This window comes from Trachurus japonicus, chromosome 7 (genome assembly GCF_045865225.1).
Source record: "Trachurus japonicus isolate A0001 chromosome 7, Traja_1.0".
NCBI lineage: Eukaryota > Metazoa > Chordata > Actinopteri > Carangiformes > Carangidae > Trachurus > Trachurus japonicus.
Window position 1 is genome coordinate 20,155,319 of NC_140913.1, and position 14,482 is coordinate 20,169,800.

Genomic DNA, 14,482 nt, shown 5'->3' on the forward strand with positions numbered 1-14,482 from the left:
TCTGACTAACGTTAGCACTACAGCCAACGAGCTTGCTCGCAAACTCATGAAAATAGCACCACTGTTACAGTACACTGATCAATCGGAAACCGCTTTAGCAATTGAGATAACATTTACCCAGCAATGCATAATCCAAATCGGTGAAATTGCTCCGAGAAAAAAAAAACGCAAAATGTTACAACTAAAATGGTGTTTTACTAAATAAAACAACCATAAATCGGGATACACAAAGAAAACACAACTTCCGTATGTCGAGCTTCCTGTTGCAGCGGGGCTCTTTTCGTGCAGAACCATTGTCGCTCGCTTCATAGTTCCGCCATGAGATTCACACCGTAAACAAAAATACTGTAAAACTAAACAATGCAGGAAAGTAAAGACTCACGTTATTTCATTTCTTTCTTTTTTTACACTGCAACTAATGAGAATTCAACGATTATATTTGTTTTTTAAGCGTAATCATAATAAACACACTTTAAAAGGCGCCGATCAGCTCGGATTTCCAATGTATTCTTCACTTGTACATAGCAGACTCGCCGGTATTTAATTAATCATACGATTGTGAATCTCCAGATGTTAGAAAACATCAGACAATCGAGAGAGGATGCGATGGTCTCTGCCCCGATCTAATGTCTGTGACTATAAATTAGATAGGTTTAGACATGGGGAGCCGGCGAAGGATCTCGCAGTGTTTCATCAGTTACACAACAGGAATTGTGCCATCATACTATGAAAATCATCCTTTGAGCAAAGATTACCACATAGCCTACACATTTCGAAACATGCTAAATTCATTGTCAGTAATGCAGCTGGAAGCAGGTTGCAATCCGTAGATGGACGTGCTGTCATATTGTCACTATTTAAAAAAGGAGTAAACTTCATAATCTAACATCAACATGTAATGCACAGCACTGAGCTAGTGCCACAGTCTCTATGTACACACACGCACATACACACTATTAGTATTCCCATGGCTGTCCAGTTAGGAGATTAAACGTTACAGCCAAACAAACACCCCAAATAAAATGCAAAATGTACTCACACTTCACCAACACAGTACAATGCTACATACAACTGTGTCGAGTATTTGGTATTAAAGTTTGTTAATAGCTTAATGTAATTGAAATTGACTAAATGTATGTGGCGTTATTAACGTTAATTCCCCGTCATAAACACTGTTGACGGACTCTCGTCTCGACACCAAACTAACGTCAAATCAGAGTCCTACAAAATAAAACCTAAATGTCGTTATATCACAATGAATAGTCTTTAGAAATGGGCTCTGTATCTAAAATGAAGTTGGCAATGTGCAGAGCAAAGTGATGACATGATGGCTAAGTTAACGTCTGAGCAGCCCGGCTAGCCAAGTTAACCTTAAAAGTGTTCACGTTTACAATTTTTTACTTTCACTGTGATCGTGTTGTTATGTTGTAAGGTTAGCTTACAGTCGCCTTTATTTGTCAGCAATGATACAATAAAATATACTGTGTTTTTTTTATTTTTACAGTTGAATAATTGCAGCGCTAAGCACTATTTCTCAATGTAAACACCACCGACTTCAAAGGGTTGATTTTGTCCAGTAAGTAGCCTCGTCCATGTTACTGGCGACACACTGATACGGAAAAGCTAACAACTGCCAACGGTGACGTAGCAGCAAAGTGTCCCGAAGAGGTAAAAACTGGGGGGAATACATTCAATATTATGCGCAGAAACATGTACTTTTTAACATGTCAACCGGCTACTCGGTGGACCGTAACTTGTACACAACCAACGTAAAACATATCTCAACCTGAAGTTAGCATCCAGGTGCCATAGCTAGTTCTCCAGCAAGTAGACAGTCCCATCTGGTCTTGGCTACCAGCTAAACGACTCCGATAGCAGGGCTAACATTACCCGGTCTAAGGTCAGGGTTGGTGTGTCTTTAGGTATGTCTGTTGCAATAAGTTAAAAGAGGACAAAATTAAAAAAGAGCTCACCTCACAAAAACAGTATCGTCTCCTCATACATCAGCAAAATCCAAACAGCCACACAGCTTCCCAAAATGCTGATGGTCGCTTCATTTTATGTACCGGACTAACGCTGCTGCGGCTAGCCGGCTGGAGGGAGAGTGGGGGAAGTGCACGTCGTCGGCGGAAGGCAAAGGCTGTGCGGTGGTGGTGCTAACCAGCTAGCTCTTCAACTGTGATGGATAATAATGCTATGGTTAGCTAGCCAACCAGCAACTTGAGCTGTGTGTCGAGTGGTCGTACAGCACTGCCGGGGGAACAAGCTAAGCACCGAGACAAGTCTTCCTCAACCAGTCCCGAAAAAGGTTCCCCAGCGCCGCGCAGTGAATCCAAACACTAACCGTCAGCCTGGTTCCCTGCCTGTGGATGTAGCTCGAAGGCTAACAGGCTAACAGCAGTTAGCTTAGCGAGGTCGTTAATAAACTGCTGCAAGTTTTACACAAAACAGACCTATAGGCGGAAACCACAGCCCCTAAACTTTGTTGACACGCCGGGAAGTGTGTTTTTTCTTTAAGTTTCAGCCGACTGCAGGCACTCATCTACCTAAAATTTTGCAGCTCAACTTTGCATAGGTACCCTTGTTTGGGTCACTAGCATCATCTCTTCACTTCGCTGAACTGCGTTGCGTCCGTCCGCACACGGTTGTTCCGCCGCCAAGTGACTAGCCGGTGCTAGCTGTGCTAGCTAATAATAACTACGTCAAAAAATTAATTCATGCAAACGAACGGGCAACAATGCTGTTTTATTATTAACAAGGTACAGGTGAAGTGTGCTAACAGCTCGAGTTCCGCCATCAGTAGTTTGGTGGTGCGAGGTCGATCATTTAGCACATAGCACAAGATTTTAATCAGGGGGGGTGAGGGCCACTGGAATATGGTGGATATTAGATATTAGGTCATTAGATTTTCGGATCCAGGGAAGCCATTTTTCATTAGATTGTAATGATTGTTAGACCGAAGCAGCGATGGCATATCTGCAGATGAATGCATCGTGAGGAATGTTTTTGATTACTGTGATCAGACAGCGGTGATGTAGGTGAAGTAGTTGAGTAAGAATTGGTTCACATCTCGTCGTGGTGCACATTCATTTCGTAATTAACATAACAAGTACGGGTCTGGTTGCAAATCACGGTTGCTAATTCGTTATTCAGTCTCTGTTCCTCCACTACTATACATCGCCCATTTGGCTGGGGGTGATTGAGGACGAAGCGTAGGCTAATCGTAGCCGTCCATAATCTGAAATAAAACCTCGGGCAGCAGGTTTACCAATGATGAGCGAAATTAAACAAATCCACGTAATGTTGTTCATTCTGAAATGTTTCTAGCTACATCTGTGGCCACGTCGTTTTGTGTTATTTATAATTCATAATGCCCTACTTGTAAAAAAAAAATCTATACCGCGACGAATCTATTACACAGACTTAAACAATAATATTGTCTTGAGAGCACCTTCTGCCATATCCAGCAGACAAGCAGGCTACACTTTGAGACCCCTACAATTAATCATTGGATAACATGTGAATGATATATTCCATTGTCTTAATTATTCATCATTTGTTCCTGTAATGGAAGCTCAAATCCTCATCCAAGGGTAAGAAGCAGTCACAATGTAACTGTGGGTAAACAAGGGACATCCTGCATGTGCGGGGATGGGTTGTTGGCATTCATATGGTTTCCTTATCATTGTGGGAAAGTCAGAGTACAGTGGCATATAGATGACCCAGGGAGGATGGGTTCAAGAGAGCTGCTCTGAGAATTGTAATATTGTGACACCACAATAGTGAACACAACGACTCAGTTGTAATGGCGGTAAGGACAGAAAGTCTTCACAGAAATGCATGTTTCAGATATTTTATTTATTTATTCATAAAGTGTGGTACTTTTCAAAAGGAATGAATATGAAAAGCTGTAGAATATAAAGCTGCACAAGGCGTTTTTGCAAATCCGTGCACATGTAGGCTATAGTTCGTAAATCAAGAGAACAGCCTTCCCACTCCACCCTCTCATGGGCCACACTGAACCCAAGGCCCGAGGCACTACACACTGTAAAGCTTGGCTGTCAATGGAATGATCCTATGAACTTAGAGAAAATTAGGTTGGGTGACAGTCTGTCTCATTGTGAGAAGGTCACAGGTTTAATCCACATCAGCTTCTGTACATCTCCTGTTATGCCCAGAGAAAAACACTGAACTGTATTAGGTAAGTAGCTTACTTAGGCTATAATTCAACTCTTTTAAGTAACAAGCATCTGCTAAATATCTCAAAGGTGAATACAATGAGAGTGATTTCTCACAAATACTTAACATATTGTGAGGAATATATTGTCTCTTTTGGAAATGAGCAATCATCTACTGCTCTGAAATGTCTGTTTGTTTCTATTAATGTAGCCTAGATGTGAAGAAGCATCTGTGTACAATGGGCACCCCAGGGCTCAGATGAGTAGGGTTGAATGCTCCATGCAATTAAAAACTGTAATTGTCTAGACCTGAAATTATGAATGTTGTGGTTGTGATAACATTTAAAACTGAAACCACAAATAATATGGAATATAGTTTCTTCTTATAATTATTACAAGTCACTAAACTAAAGTAATTGACAGAAATCTGTGACCAGATGTTTGAAAGCTATGTTGGATTTTTTTGATTTAGCAATACCATTTGGTTATTAGCATTAAAATAATAAAACTGGTGTCATAATACATTAGGTCATATAGTTGTTCACTAGATTATAGACAATAAATAATTGATTGCAGAGGTGAATTATTGAAAAGTTAGCCCTATGAGAAGACAACTGAAGATTTCCAAATAGAATATGACCAAATTCTTATGGTAATTCATATGCGTAGTAATATGTGTAGTAATTATTAGTTGTTTGGTTTTCTTTTTTTCATTCCAAGGCCATGGAAAATGGTGCAACTTTCCACTTGAGAGCATCTCATTCATTGTTGTGCAAGCCTGGTGATACTGGGCTGTATAGCAAAATTCTACGTCAAGGTAACGTGTGAGTTGCTCCGTGCCTGGATATGGGGTGTGCAGGTTTTCATTTTGAAAACAGATTATTACTGGTCCCTCTGACAGGATTAGTTAACTCCCCATTCAGCTTTAGCAAGATTGGATTAGATTTTGGGAGGCTGAGACTGGTTGGAGGACAGAGACTGATTGGCCAATGGATGTAGATCGAGGGTGGTATTAGGACACCAGGCCTCTCCCATTGGCCAGTCGGTAGAATGGGTGCTTTCCCATCTGCCTCCTGCATCTCAAAGGATAATCCCCTGGAATACCTTCACAGATGTTTACAACAGAACATAAACCGGAAGAAGAAAATGCAATGTGCCATTTCTTACTGTTAAATAAATTAAAATGTAAATAGGCAGTGATTTAGTCTATCTGGAGTGTGTTTTCTGTCCATGATTTTGATAAGAGTGCAGCCTGCTGTATTCAAATATTTGCTGCATTGTCATCGCCGTAAAATGGATTCATTGACAAATAACAAATTATTTAAAGTATTGTGAATTAAGTCATGCAAGATTTCAGTTTATAACTTTGAGTGGTAATATGTGTATAGAGAAATTTAGAAAATGGCATGGATAATTCACAGAGCTTATATGACTTCCTCCACAAGGGGGTGTATAACCGTGGACTTCTTGTGCATTACCCTGCACCCTGCCTTATTATGAATCTTGAAAACATTCTTTTGCATAAAACTTTATAAAAGTAGCTGTTTACAAGCAACTGATAAATTACATGTCAAATTATATGGTATAAACTGATTCAAGTATGGAGCCTGGGCTGTAACAAATTAGAAAATTGTAGACATTATTACACCACTAGCAGATACAGTGCTTGTGACCCGAACTGGTCCGTAGATACTAATGAAACTCTCTCTTGTAAAACTCAGTAAGATATCTGATAATGCCCTTGAAGTAGCTGTGTTTTAAGTGTGTGGCTGTGATAAGTCAAGGTGGTGGCACAGTGTGGGGAATATTAAGTATGTCTGGGCTTTTTATTAACCAGAGTCACTTCCACTGGACTCCCAGAGAGAGCTAACAGTGTAGCAGACGCAACACTTAACTACAAGTCCTGGAAATGAACTTTTATGTTTTTTTATTCCAAAATGAGCAAGAGATAAATCATCTTGAGAAACAAAATGTACTCCAGATCTGAAAAAGGAACAGAATGCTTAATAACATGACATTTTAATTTGTTTTATGACATGGAAACATGTGAGGACATACAGTACATGTAGTGGAATTATAATAAAATGAAACATTTATATATTATGATTCAGAAAGTACAAAAATAAAGATTCTATTGTCATGGGAAAATGCATTACTATCCCAATAGAATAATATATTTTTATATATATAGATATTTTGTTTTACATATAAAATTGAAATTATTAAGAGAAATAACTTGATGTACAAATAGACATGATACAGTCATTTTGATATTACCATTTTTACATCAACCTGCCCAGACAGTTTGTGTCTGAATAGATGTATTAGCATATCATTATGATAGAGTATAATACAAAGAAGCAGCAAGGTGAAAAAACAAGCAAGTCATTCCAGTGCTTTTAATTTATTGAAGACAAGAACAGGAAGCGTTAGTGTAAATGTATCAGAGCAGCAGTTCATCTATTAGGTCTATAGTTTGGGCTTTTAAGGATGAAAGGAGTTGGAGTCTAAAAAGATGCACCCAAAACTGTACAGTAATCTGGCATACCAGTGCACATCTGATGTCTGTCTTTGCAAGGAGTGCTTCTCTTTGATTTCCGTCGTCAGAGGTTCACTCAGATTGTCTGGTTTGTACAGAAGACCGTGGTTCTCATATAGACCTGCTTTATACTTTGAGGTCAAAGTGCTATGTTGGGATGGAGTATTAGTGCAAGCTGTTTCACCGGTGGTCTGCTCTTTTGTTTCGTCCCCCCACAGTAACTGGTTGAATGAGTAGAGAAATCGCAGAGGTCCAAATGCCCAGTGTGCAAGTCTCTGGTTTTCCACCAGTGCGTAGCTGGATGCAAGCACTCCATCAACAAACAAAGTTCCAGCGTCTGTCAAGGGCGCGTACACACCCATACTCTCCTCTGTGGAGACTGAGATGATTCGAGATGGACGTACATGACCCTCTGCCGTGTGGATGAGAACACAGTATCCTGGTTGGGCTCTGCTAGCAAACTGAGCCTGGTACTCGCTGCTGTCAAGTTTGCAGTCGGAGGCTAAAAAGACCAAGTGATGCGCGGTAAGGGCCAATCTATGGCCGTCCTCTGTCTCCAGAGACAGAAAAGTAGACCAGCTTTCTTGGTCCCGGTGCAGAAACAAGATGACTTGGCTAAAAACGACTTGGCCTGTTCCAGACAGGGCCATGACTCTGTCCCCAGGAGCCAGTGATGACAGGCTCTTCTGCCCCCCTCCAGCTACAGTCACCCGGGCCCAGCCTGGGAAACATCCACCTTTTTCCACTGCAACAGAGTGATCTGCAAGAAGGTCAGCAGAAAAGGCCAAGATGACTAAATGCAGATTATGTTCCTTTTTTTGTCTTAAATGTACTGATACACCATGGCATTTGACACAGTTAACAGCATGACCTTCTATGAAAGCCCTCTCTTTAAACTTACCAGCTTTTACTGAGCAGTGGATATGATATTTGGACTCGTAGTGGACCCAGTCGAAGCCAGCCTCCACAGCCAGCTGGGCCAGGAGACCATACTTCTTCATTTCCCTGTCATCAGTGGTTATATCCACGGCCCGGCCTTCATAGTGCAGAGAGCCAGGAGGGTGGTGGCCGTCTTCATCCCAGGCCTCTGTCACACGCAAGTGTACCCCTGGCCACTGGTTCATCACAGCGATAGCCAACCTGTTCAAACAGTCCTTGCATCTCTGTAACGAATGTGACAGAGGAAGGTATTCAGTTTGGAACAGCACAAAAAAAGTAACCTGTACACATATTAAATCATAGTTAAAATATTCAGCAATCTTCATTAAAATGTCTGTTGATGCTATATTTATGTTAAAAAACATTAGAAAAGTCTAACAAATTGCTATCTGATTTTCCATCTCATTTCACACTCAAAAATTCAGTGTGACTGTAGGAAAACATTATTCTTAAGAAAACAACATTTGTGTTTGCAGTTAAAATCCAATAACTGGTTCCTGATAGGTAAAATACACAGGTTCGTTATATTAGAGTCAAACAGATTATTTTTTCAATATCAAAAACAAACGCACATGTCCACTCAGCAATTAACCTTAATACTAAATATATAGTTTACCTGAAAAGTTGTTCAATAATTGAGCTTTTTATTCTTGACTTTGTTTTCCTTTTTTTTTTTTTTTTAAAGTTGGAAGCAAGATCAGTAGGGTATTTTAGAGATATCAATTAAGAAGATTCAATACTGGAATTAGAGTCAGTAATACTGAATCCCAGTCTCAGTGTCATGGATAAATGTATAAGGATGTACAATTCTTTGGATGAATGTGTATTTCCAACTGTCCTTTTTAATTGTAATTCCTACTTTTGTCTATTGTTTTGCCTTTTAACTGTATTGTTGTGGCCCGTTGCGAGTTGCAGGTCCATTCTCAGTGCTAGAAATACTGTAAAGGGAGTGTTACTATTTGCAGTTTATATAATTTGAAATATTAAGAACAAATAAGGAAAAAATAATTTCAAGGTCTAGAGGCAACAATTATATTATTAGTTACTCTGTCTGCAGCATGTGCAATGAACAGAGAGGCATGTCTCAACAAAACTCAAGCTAGGTGACAGACACTTGTAATCATTTATTAACAGGTGGAATGGTGGCTAGAAGCCGAGAGGTATGTAGTATGTGACTCTATTCTGTACCTCGGTGTACAGGCAGGCTTCAGTGCAAGCCAAAGAAAATGATCCCAGTACTTCAAGCACTGTCTCTGTCTCCCAGGTTAGGATTGTTTGTTTGCTGGCATTGTCGCACAATTCCTCCTCTGCTCTGCTAAAGTCCATCTCAACCTTGCTCAAACAATCAGGGTACAAGAACAAAGCTACTGTAGCCAGTTTGGCACATTCCTTGGCCTTTTCAACAGGGTGACAGAATAATCAAGGCCATTCTCTGCCTTTTTCCAGATTGTTCCAAGGCTTGAGTTTCTCTGTTTCACCCCTGAGACATTTGATCAGAAATGTGCACAGTGACTCTTAACACTCCCGTGGGCCGTAATATCACAGACTGTGTCAGCATTGTCGCAAAATAGCAGGCTGAAAAAATGATGACGTCAGCATCTGAAGCGAGACACTCATCATCACCATCTCCTGAATTCACTTGTGACCTGTGATGCTGCAGATTTTGTGGCCTATTATTGTCTGAATTAAGCTGACCCTGCAGCTGAATTTTGAAAGAAGGAGGGCTGGGAGAAGAAGTGATGGGAGTGCGAGAGAGGGAAAGATGGAGAGAGGGAAAACAGTTGGGTGAGAAGAGAGCAGTGCAACGGAGAGTTGAGGTTGCGACTTAAGACAAGAGGGCAGAGGGGAAGAATGTATGGGCATGGACTTGGGAATGTGACACCAAGAGTGAGAAAGCGAGAGAGACAGAAAACAAACTGGGTACATTTTCCTCGCAATGCCATTGAAGAGAGGCGTTTCATTGTCAGAACTACAATAGTCGCTTTTCCAACGGTGCCATTACTTCAGCAGGCGGGAATTTTGTATAGGCGACCCCTCCGTGTCTCCAAATGACGCACAAAGAGCGTCTTTCACATCTGGGCAGAAGAGGGGCACATGCACACATACACACGCTCCCATTGGGCATCAGAAGGGCACACATATACAACCAGAGATTTCCATCACACACACAAAAAAAAAGAATCACTTGGGAAGATTCATATCCTAAAACAATCACAGAAAGCCGCAGCATCCAAAACAGAGCGGCAGCCAAGTGTCATGGAGCCCAAAAGCTGTTCATCACTCTGCCTTGATCTTAAAATCCTCTTGACCACCAATTGTCTTTTCTAGGCATGATTTTTAAAAGTTCTTATCGCAGGTAAATAATATAAAATTCAAGTTCAAGAAGTTCAAGAAGACAACTCCCAGAAGAAATACACGGGGTATTTCTTCTGGGAGTCTCACTGAGAACTTGCCATGGGAATAGTTTTATTTCCAATAACAAAGACTTTGGTTAAAGATTGAAAGGAAGTGTTCCTGAAGGAGAACTCGGTCTCTTAAGGGGTAGTGTTGAATTACATCCTGATCTTCTTATCACAAGAAAAGGGAGGGGGGAGTTTGGTTAAAACATACACACTCTTGTGTTGTTTGTGTGTTAAGAGTTGGGCAAGGGCAGGCTGTGAAGAGTACAGCAAACAATGAACAAAGTTAGAGCTTTTGTTTTGAAGGTGCAATGCTGTGCTTTCAGAGTAAACTGGTGTCTGTCCCTTCAGGTACATGTGGTTAGTTGATCATCTAGAGAAGATGAGAGACAGTGAGAGCATCTTCAAACCAATCTGCAGCTCCTGAACTTCCTATACAACTGTTACCAGGTATCTCTGGGGTTAAAGGACAACGGTGGTCCCATGAATCGTCCCATCCAACAACATCCAGACAAACTGAACCTTATCAACAAGCAGTACCAGTCTCACCTTGGTCATGAAGCGGTCTGCGTTGGTGTTCTCCTCATCTTTGAAGACAATGTCTGGGTTGTAGTTGCAGACGAGTTCGTTGAAGCGCTCAGAGTTGCGTGTGATCTTGCCCTCTGCTTTCCCGCTGGCCCCGAGGTTGTTCTCTGAGAAGTTGGGGAAAAACTGCTTGTAGTGCATGGCTGTAAGTTTCCTGGGCCTGGGGCGGATGCCATACCCGGGGCCCGGTCCGCATCCCTGCACCAGCCATATACACGTCCAGGCAGCAAGCAGGCCGGGCTGTGCCAGGCGGGCCCACCAGGACTGCTTCATTGGGGAGGGTTGGGGCTCCCAGGGGTCAGTGGCTCACAGTGCCTACAGCGATAGCCCAGGTCCAGGTGTGTGATAGCATGTGAATGAGGATCAGATCTCGGTCCATTCCAAATCATGGAGTTATCAGTGCCACTTTTTTCATCACAAAAACTCACTGAATGTTGGGATATGTTGGTTCGTCTTTTACTTTATAGTCAGTCTGTGATCAGAAAAAAGAGCTTAAAAGTACAGAGATAGATTGTTCTGACTCAAAGTTGACTGTTTTGAATGATTGACCTGACCCAAAAGCTACAAAAGCTCAATCTCTGCTCTGATTGGCTTGAATCTGACGCTTCTTAAGTTTGGCACCAAGTTATTCACAGGGAAAAATGAACAGCTCTCTGAGGTTTCTGTCCAAAGGCTTCAGCAAGTAGCCTATCAGCTGCCTCTAAGTCTCTGGTGAACTGAAAGTCATCTTCACGTGTCCTTCGCAGGTACCTGTCTCGGCGCAGGTGTTTTTCTATTGTTTTCCTTTTTTGTGTGTGTGTGGGTTTCTGCTCACTTACCGCTTTCCTCTTCACGCAGTTCCCCTGCCGAGACACTCACAGTGACGCACGCCTAAACCCCGACGGCTCCCTGCAATTCCTATGCACGCTCCTGTGGCGCTCTCATCCTCTTTGTCCATCCAGAAACGCGGCTTGTTCAGTATCAGTGTTGTTGTTTTTTTTCCCCTTCCTTCTTCTTCCTCTTCTCCTTCTCCCTCTTCTCTCTTTCGTCCACCGTCTTCTGCCGCCTTTCAGCGCTCCTGGCCACCTTGCACCAGCCATTGGGTCTTATTAGCGTCCGGACAAGATTGCCCTCCCTTCCTCTGTGCGCTCCCATTGCGACAGCACACGCCTCCAATTCAACCTTACAAAGGACATATGATTAGCCTACTTATGTTAACACAATGACCCCCCCACCCCCCCTCTCACCACCACCCCCACCCCACCACCCCATGCATAAAAAATAAAATAAAATAAAAATCTAAGCCTAAATAAAAATTCTGCAAAGTCAAATCAGCTTCATTTAAAAGTGTGTCTTGTAAATAATTCAGATATCAACTTCATGAGTTATATTTAGTGCACACACTGACATATAAAACATTAATAAAAAAACAAACTCTGATGACAGTTGGATATCTCTGAACCAACATGTTTAGTCATCCCACCCACAAGAGTGGACAGGTCAACTGCAGATGATTGTGTTTGTGTCTCTGTGTGTGTGTGTATGTTATTAATAGACAGAGTTGAAGGTGAGGGTCTTAAGAGGTAGCCCAAGTGTCCAGCCTTGACACCCCCTGACTGTGACTTACAGTGCTACCTTCCTGTGTTTGGGGAGCCAGCCCGACCCCCCCTGAACCCAGTGCACCCAAGACCTCTTCACTGGGAACACCCGCCAGGCCACAGCAACATATTATTTTTATCCATTTCAGAACAATAGCTGGGAGAGTCATAAAAATGTGTCAGATAATGCCAAAGAGGGAGCGGAGAAGAAAGGAATCATTGTGTCTCACTGGCCTGACATGTGTAATCACATAAGGAAGCTTAAATTAATGGGAGATTAAAGGTCGTAGTGTGTCACCATCCTATCTCTAGCTTCCTGGAACACTTCAGGACTCGATGCATCATGGCCAGTTCCTTCACAGTGACATTGTTTCAAAGAAGTATTTAGCCCACTCGGAACAGTGCTGCTCAGTGCCGCATTGTTTTTGATGGTTTGTCGCGAAGATGCTCCCCAGACTTAATCACTTTTGATGTCACACAGGAAAAAAAAAAAATCTTTGCCAAACTCTTAACCTTTGAATTTCTCATAGCGTGTCTTATCTTAACAGCTCTTCAAAATCTTTCTTTTACATAAAGGCACGAGGAACAGGTCACTGAGCTCCACAGTGACCATGGAAAGGCATCATCCCTTGTTAGGGAAGTTTCCAGAAGATCCCAGGATGTTGTAGGGAGGGGTGGCGAGGCGAAGCTGCATCTTCCTGTCCTCATGATAAACATGGAAGAAGGATCATGTCTGGCCCAGGCTACACGGATGAGAGATTTCAGCCTTCATGTCAAATGTAAGGAATGACTCAATCAAAGAAAAGCAACAAACACTTTCATATCTACAATTACCCACACCAGTGTTTCTTTTCAAAGCCGTACAAGAAAAGAGATTTCCATCTGACATGAAAGGGAAAGGAAGGAAGCAAACATCTGCGGGTTGGAGATGGAAATAAAGTCATTATTATTAGTTTTTATTTTGGTGCCCCTATCCCCCTGCCTCCCCCTGCCTCCTTCTGGCTCTTAGCATTTTACTCCCCCATTTCAGGATGGGAGTACATGGCTGGATGAATGGTTTGGTTTCCTGCAAAGCCACAGCAAAGAAAATGAGATCTTTCCTGCCTGGGTTACACTACCCTGCTTTATTCTTTCCAAATTGACACCCGTGCTTCTACCTGGTGGTCAAATACAGTATGTACCTGCAAGTCAGGTTTTCTTTTGTCTGGGGAGCTGTTAGTGAAAAACAGACACTAAAAAACTACCTCATAATTGGCAAGTACTGGTCATATTACAAGTGCAGCCAAAAATGAATTGGGATCGCAAGCTCTTTTTTTTTTTAACGATACATTTATCATAGAATAGAAATTAGGTTCTGAAACAATGCTGGCTTTGACATCTCAAGTGTTTGTCTTGTCTGTTGGAGCTGAATAGACACTCTGCAGGATCCACTTCCTCAGATGGAGGCCATTAGAGGGGTTGAGGGGGGAAAAGGAAAGTCAAGGAACTGACACCTAACCACCTCCCTCCCCTCTCCCAAGCACACACACACACACACACACACACACACACACACTTTGCCCACCGCTGCACCGCCCATTCCACTGTCTCTCACCGTGTTATCAGTGCAGGAAGAAGCAGGGTGGTGCATTCTGATGTGGCTGCACACACTGGATGATTCTTGGCCTATGTATTTTAACTCTGTGTTGTAAGTTACGCGCCATGCTTCAACTACGCCCAGTGCCCTGCGGTGTTGTGTGTTGGATCTCAGGTCTGTTACAAAAAGTGATGTGAAGAGCGCACATAAAAAAATGTTGAGTCCAGGTTTATGTTGGTTTACTCAGCCTCGATATGGTCTTTTAAAAAGGAGCACCACTGAGCTGAAGTCGAGGCGATGCTGCATTGAAGTGGACAATAGGCCGAGAAGGGTGGAACTTCCTGGCCCCAGACAAGCAGGTCAGAGGTCAGACACGATGCTATACCTTGTTTTGTGAAAAAATATCATTTACATTGTATAGATCACACACTGTATTCTTAAAAAGCTCTCTACTTGAATCCGGTAATTAAATTAAATGATGACATTACAGGTTTTCTCCCTTAAAAATCCACATCGCACCATTCAGGCCAGACCCATGCAGCCAATTAATTCCTGTGCCAGTCAACAGTGTGAGGCAAGTGTGCCGTGAGTGTGCAGGCAGGATGGCGGGCAGCTATGGCAAACCGACAGTATGACCCATTATCAGTTGATTAGCGAGCAAGTCTCGCCTTTTCCTGTGAGTGGTTCTG

At 42.2% G+C, this 14,482-nt stretch overlaps 1 protein-coding gene across 1 annotated transcript; it reads right to left on the reverse strand.

The window, feature by feature from the left end:
* Positions 1-6,178: 6,178 nt before the first annotated feature.
* dhh (desert hedgehog signaling molecule) lies at positions 6,179-11,717 on the reverse strand. Its single transcript, XM_085781981.1, has 3 exons — positions 10,605-11,717; positions 7,619-7,880; positions 6,179-7,477 (listed from the first exon to the last, which is right to left on the reverse strand). The coding sequence occupies exons 1-3, from the start codon at positions 10,911-10,913 to the stop codon at positions 6,663-6,665; spliced, it is 1,386 nt and encodes a 461-aa protein (XP_085638107.1). The 5' UTR covers positions 10,914-11,717; the 3' UTR covers positions 6,179-6,662.
* Positions 11,718-14,482: the final 2,765 nt, after the last annotated feature.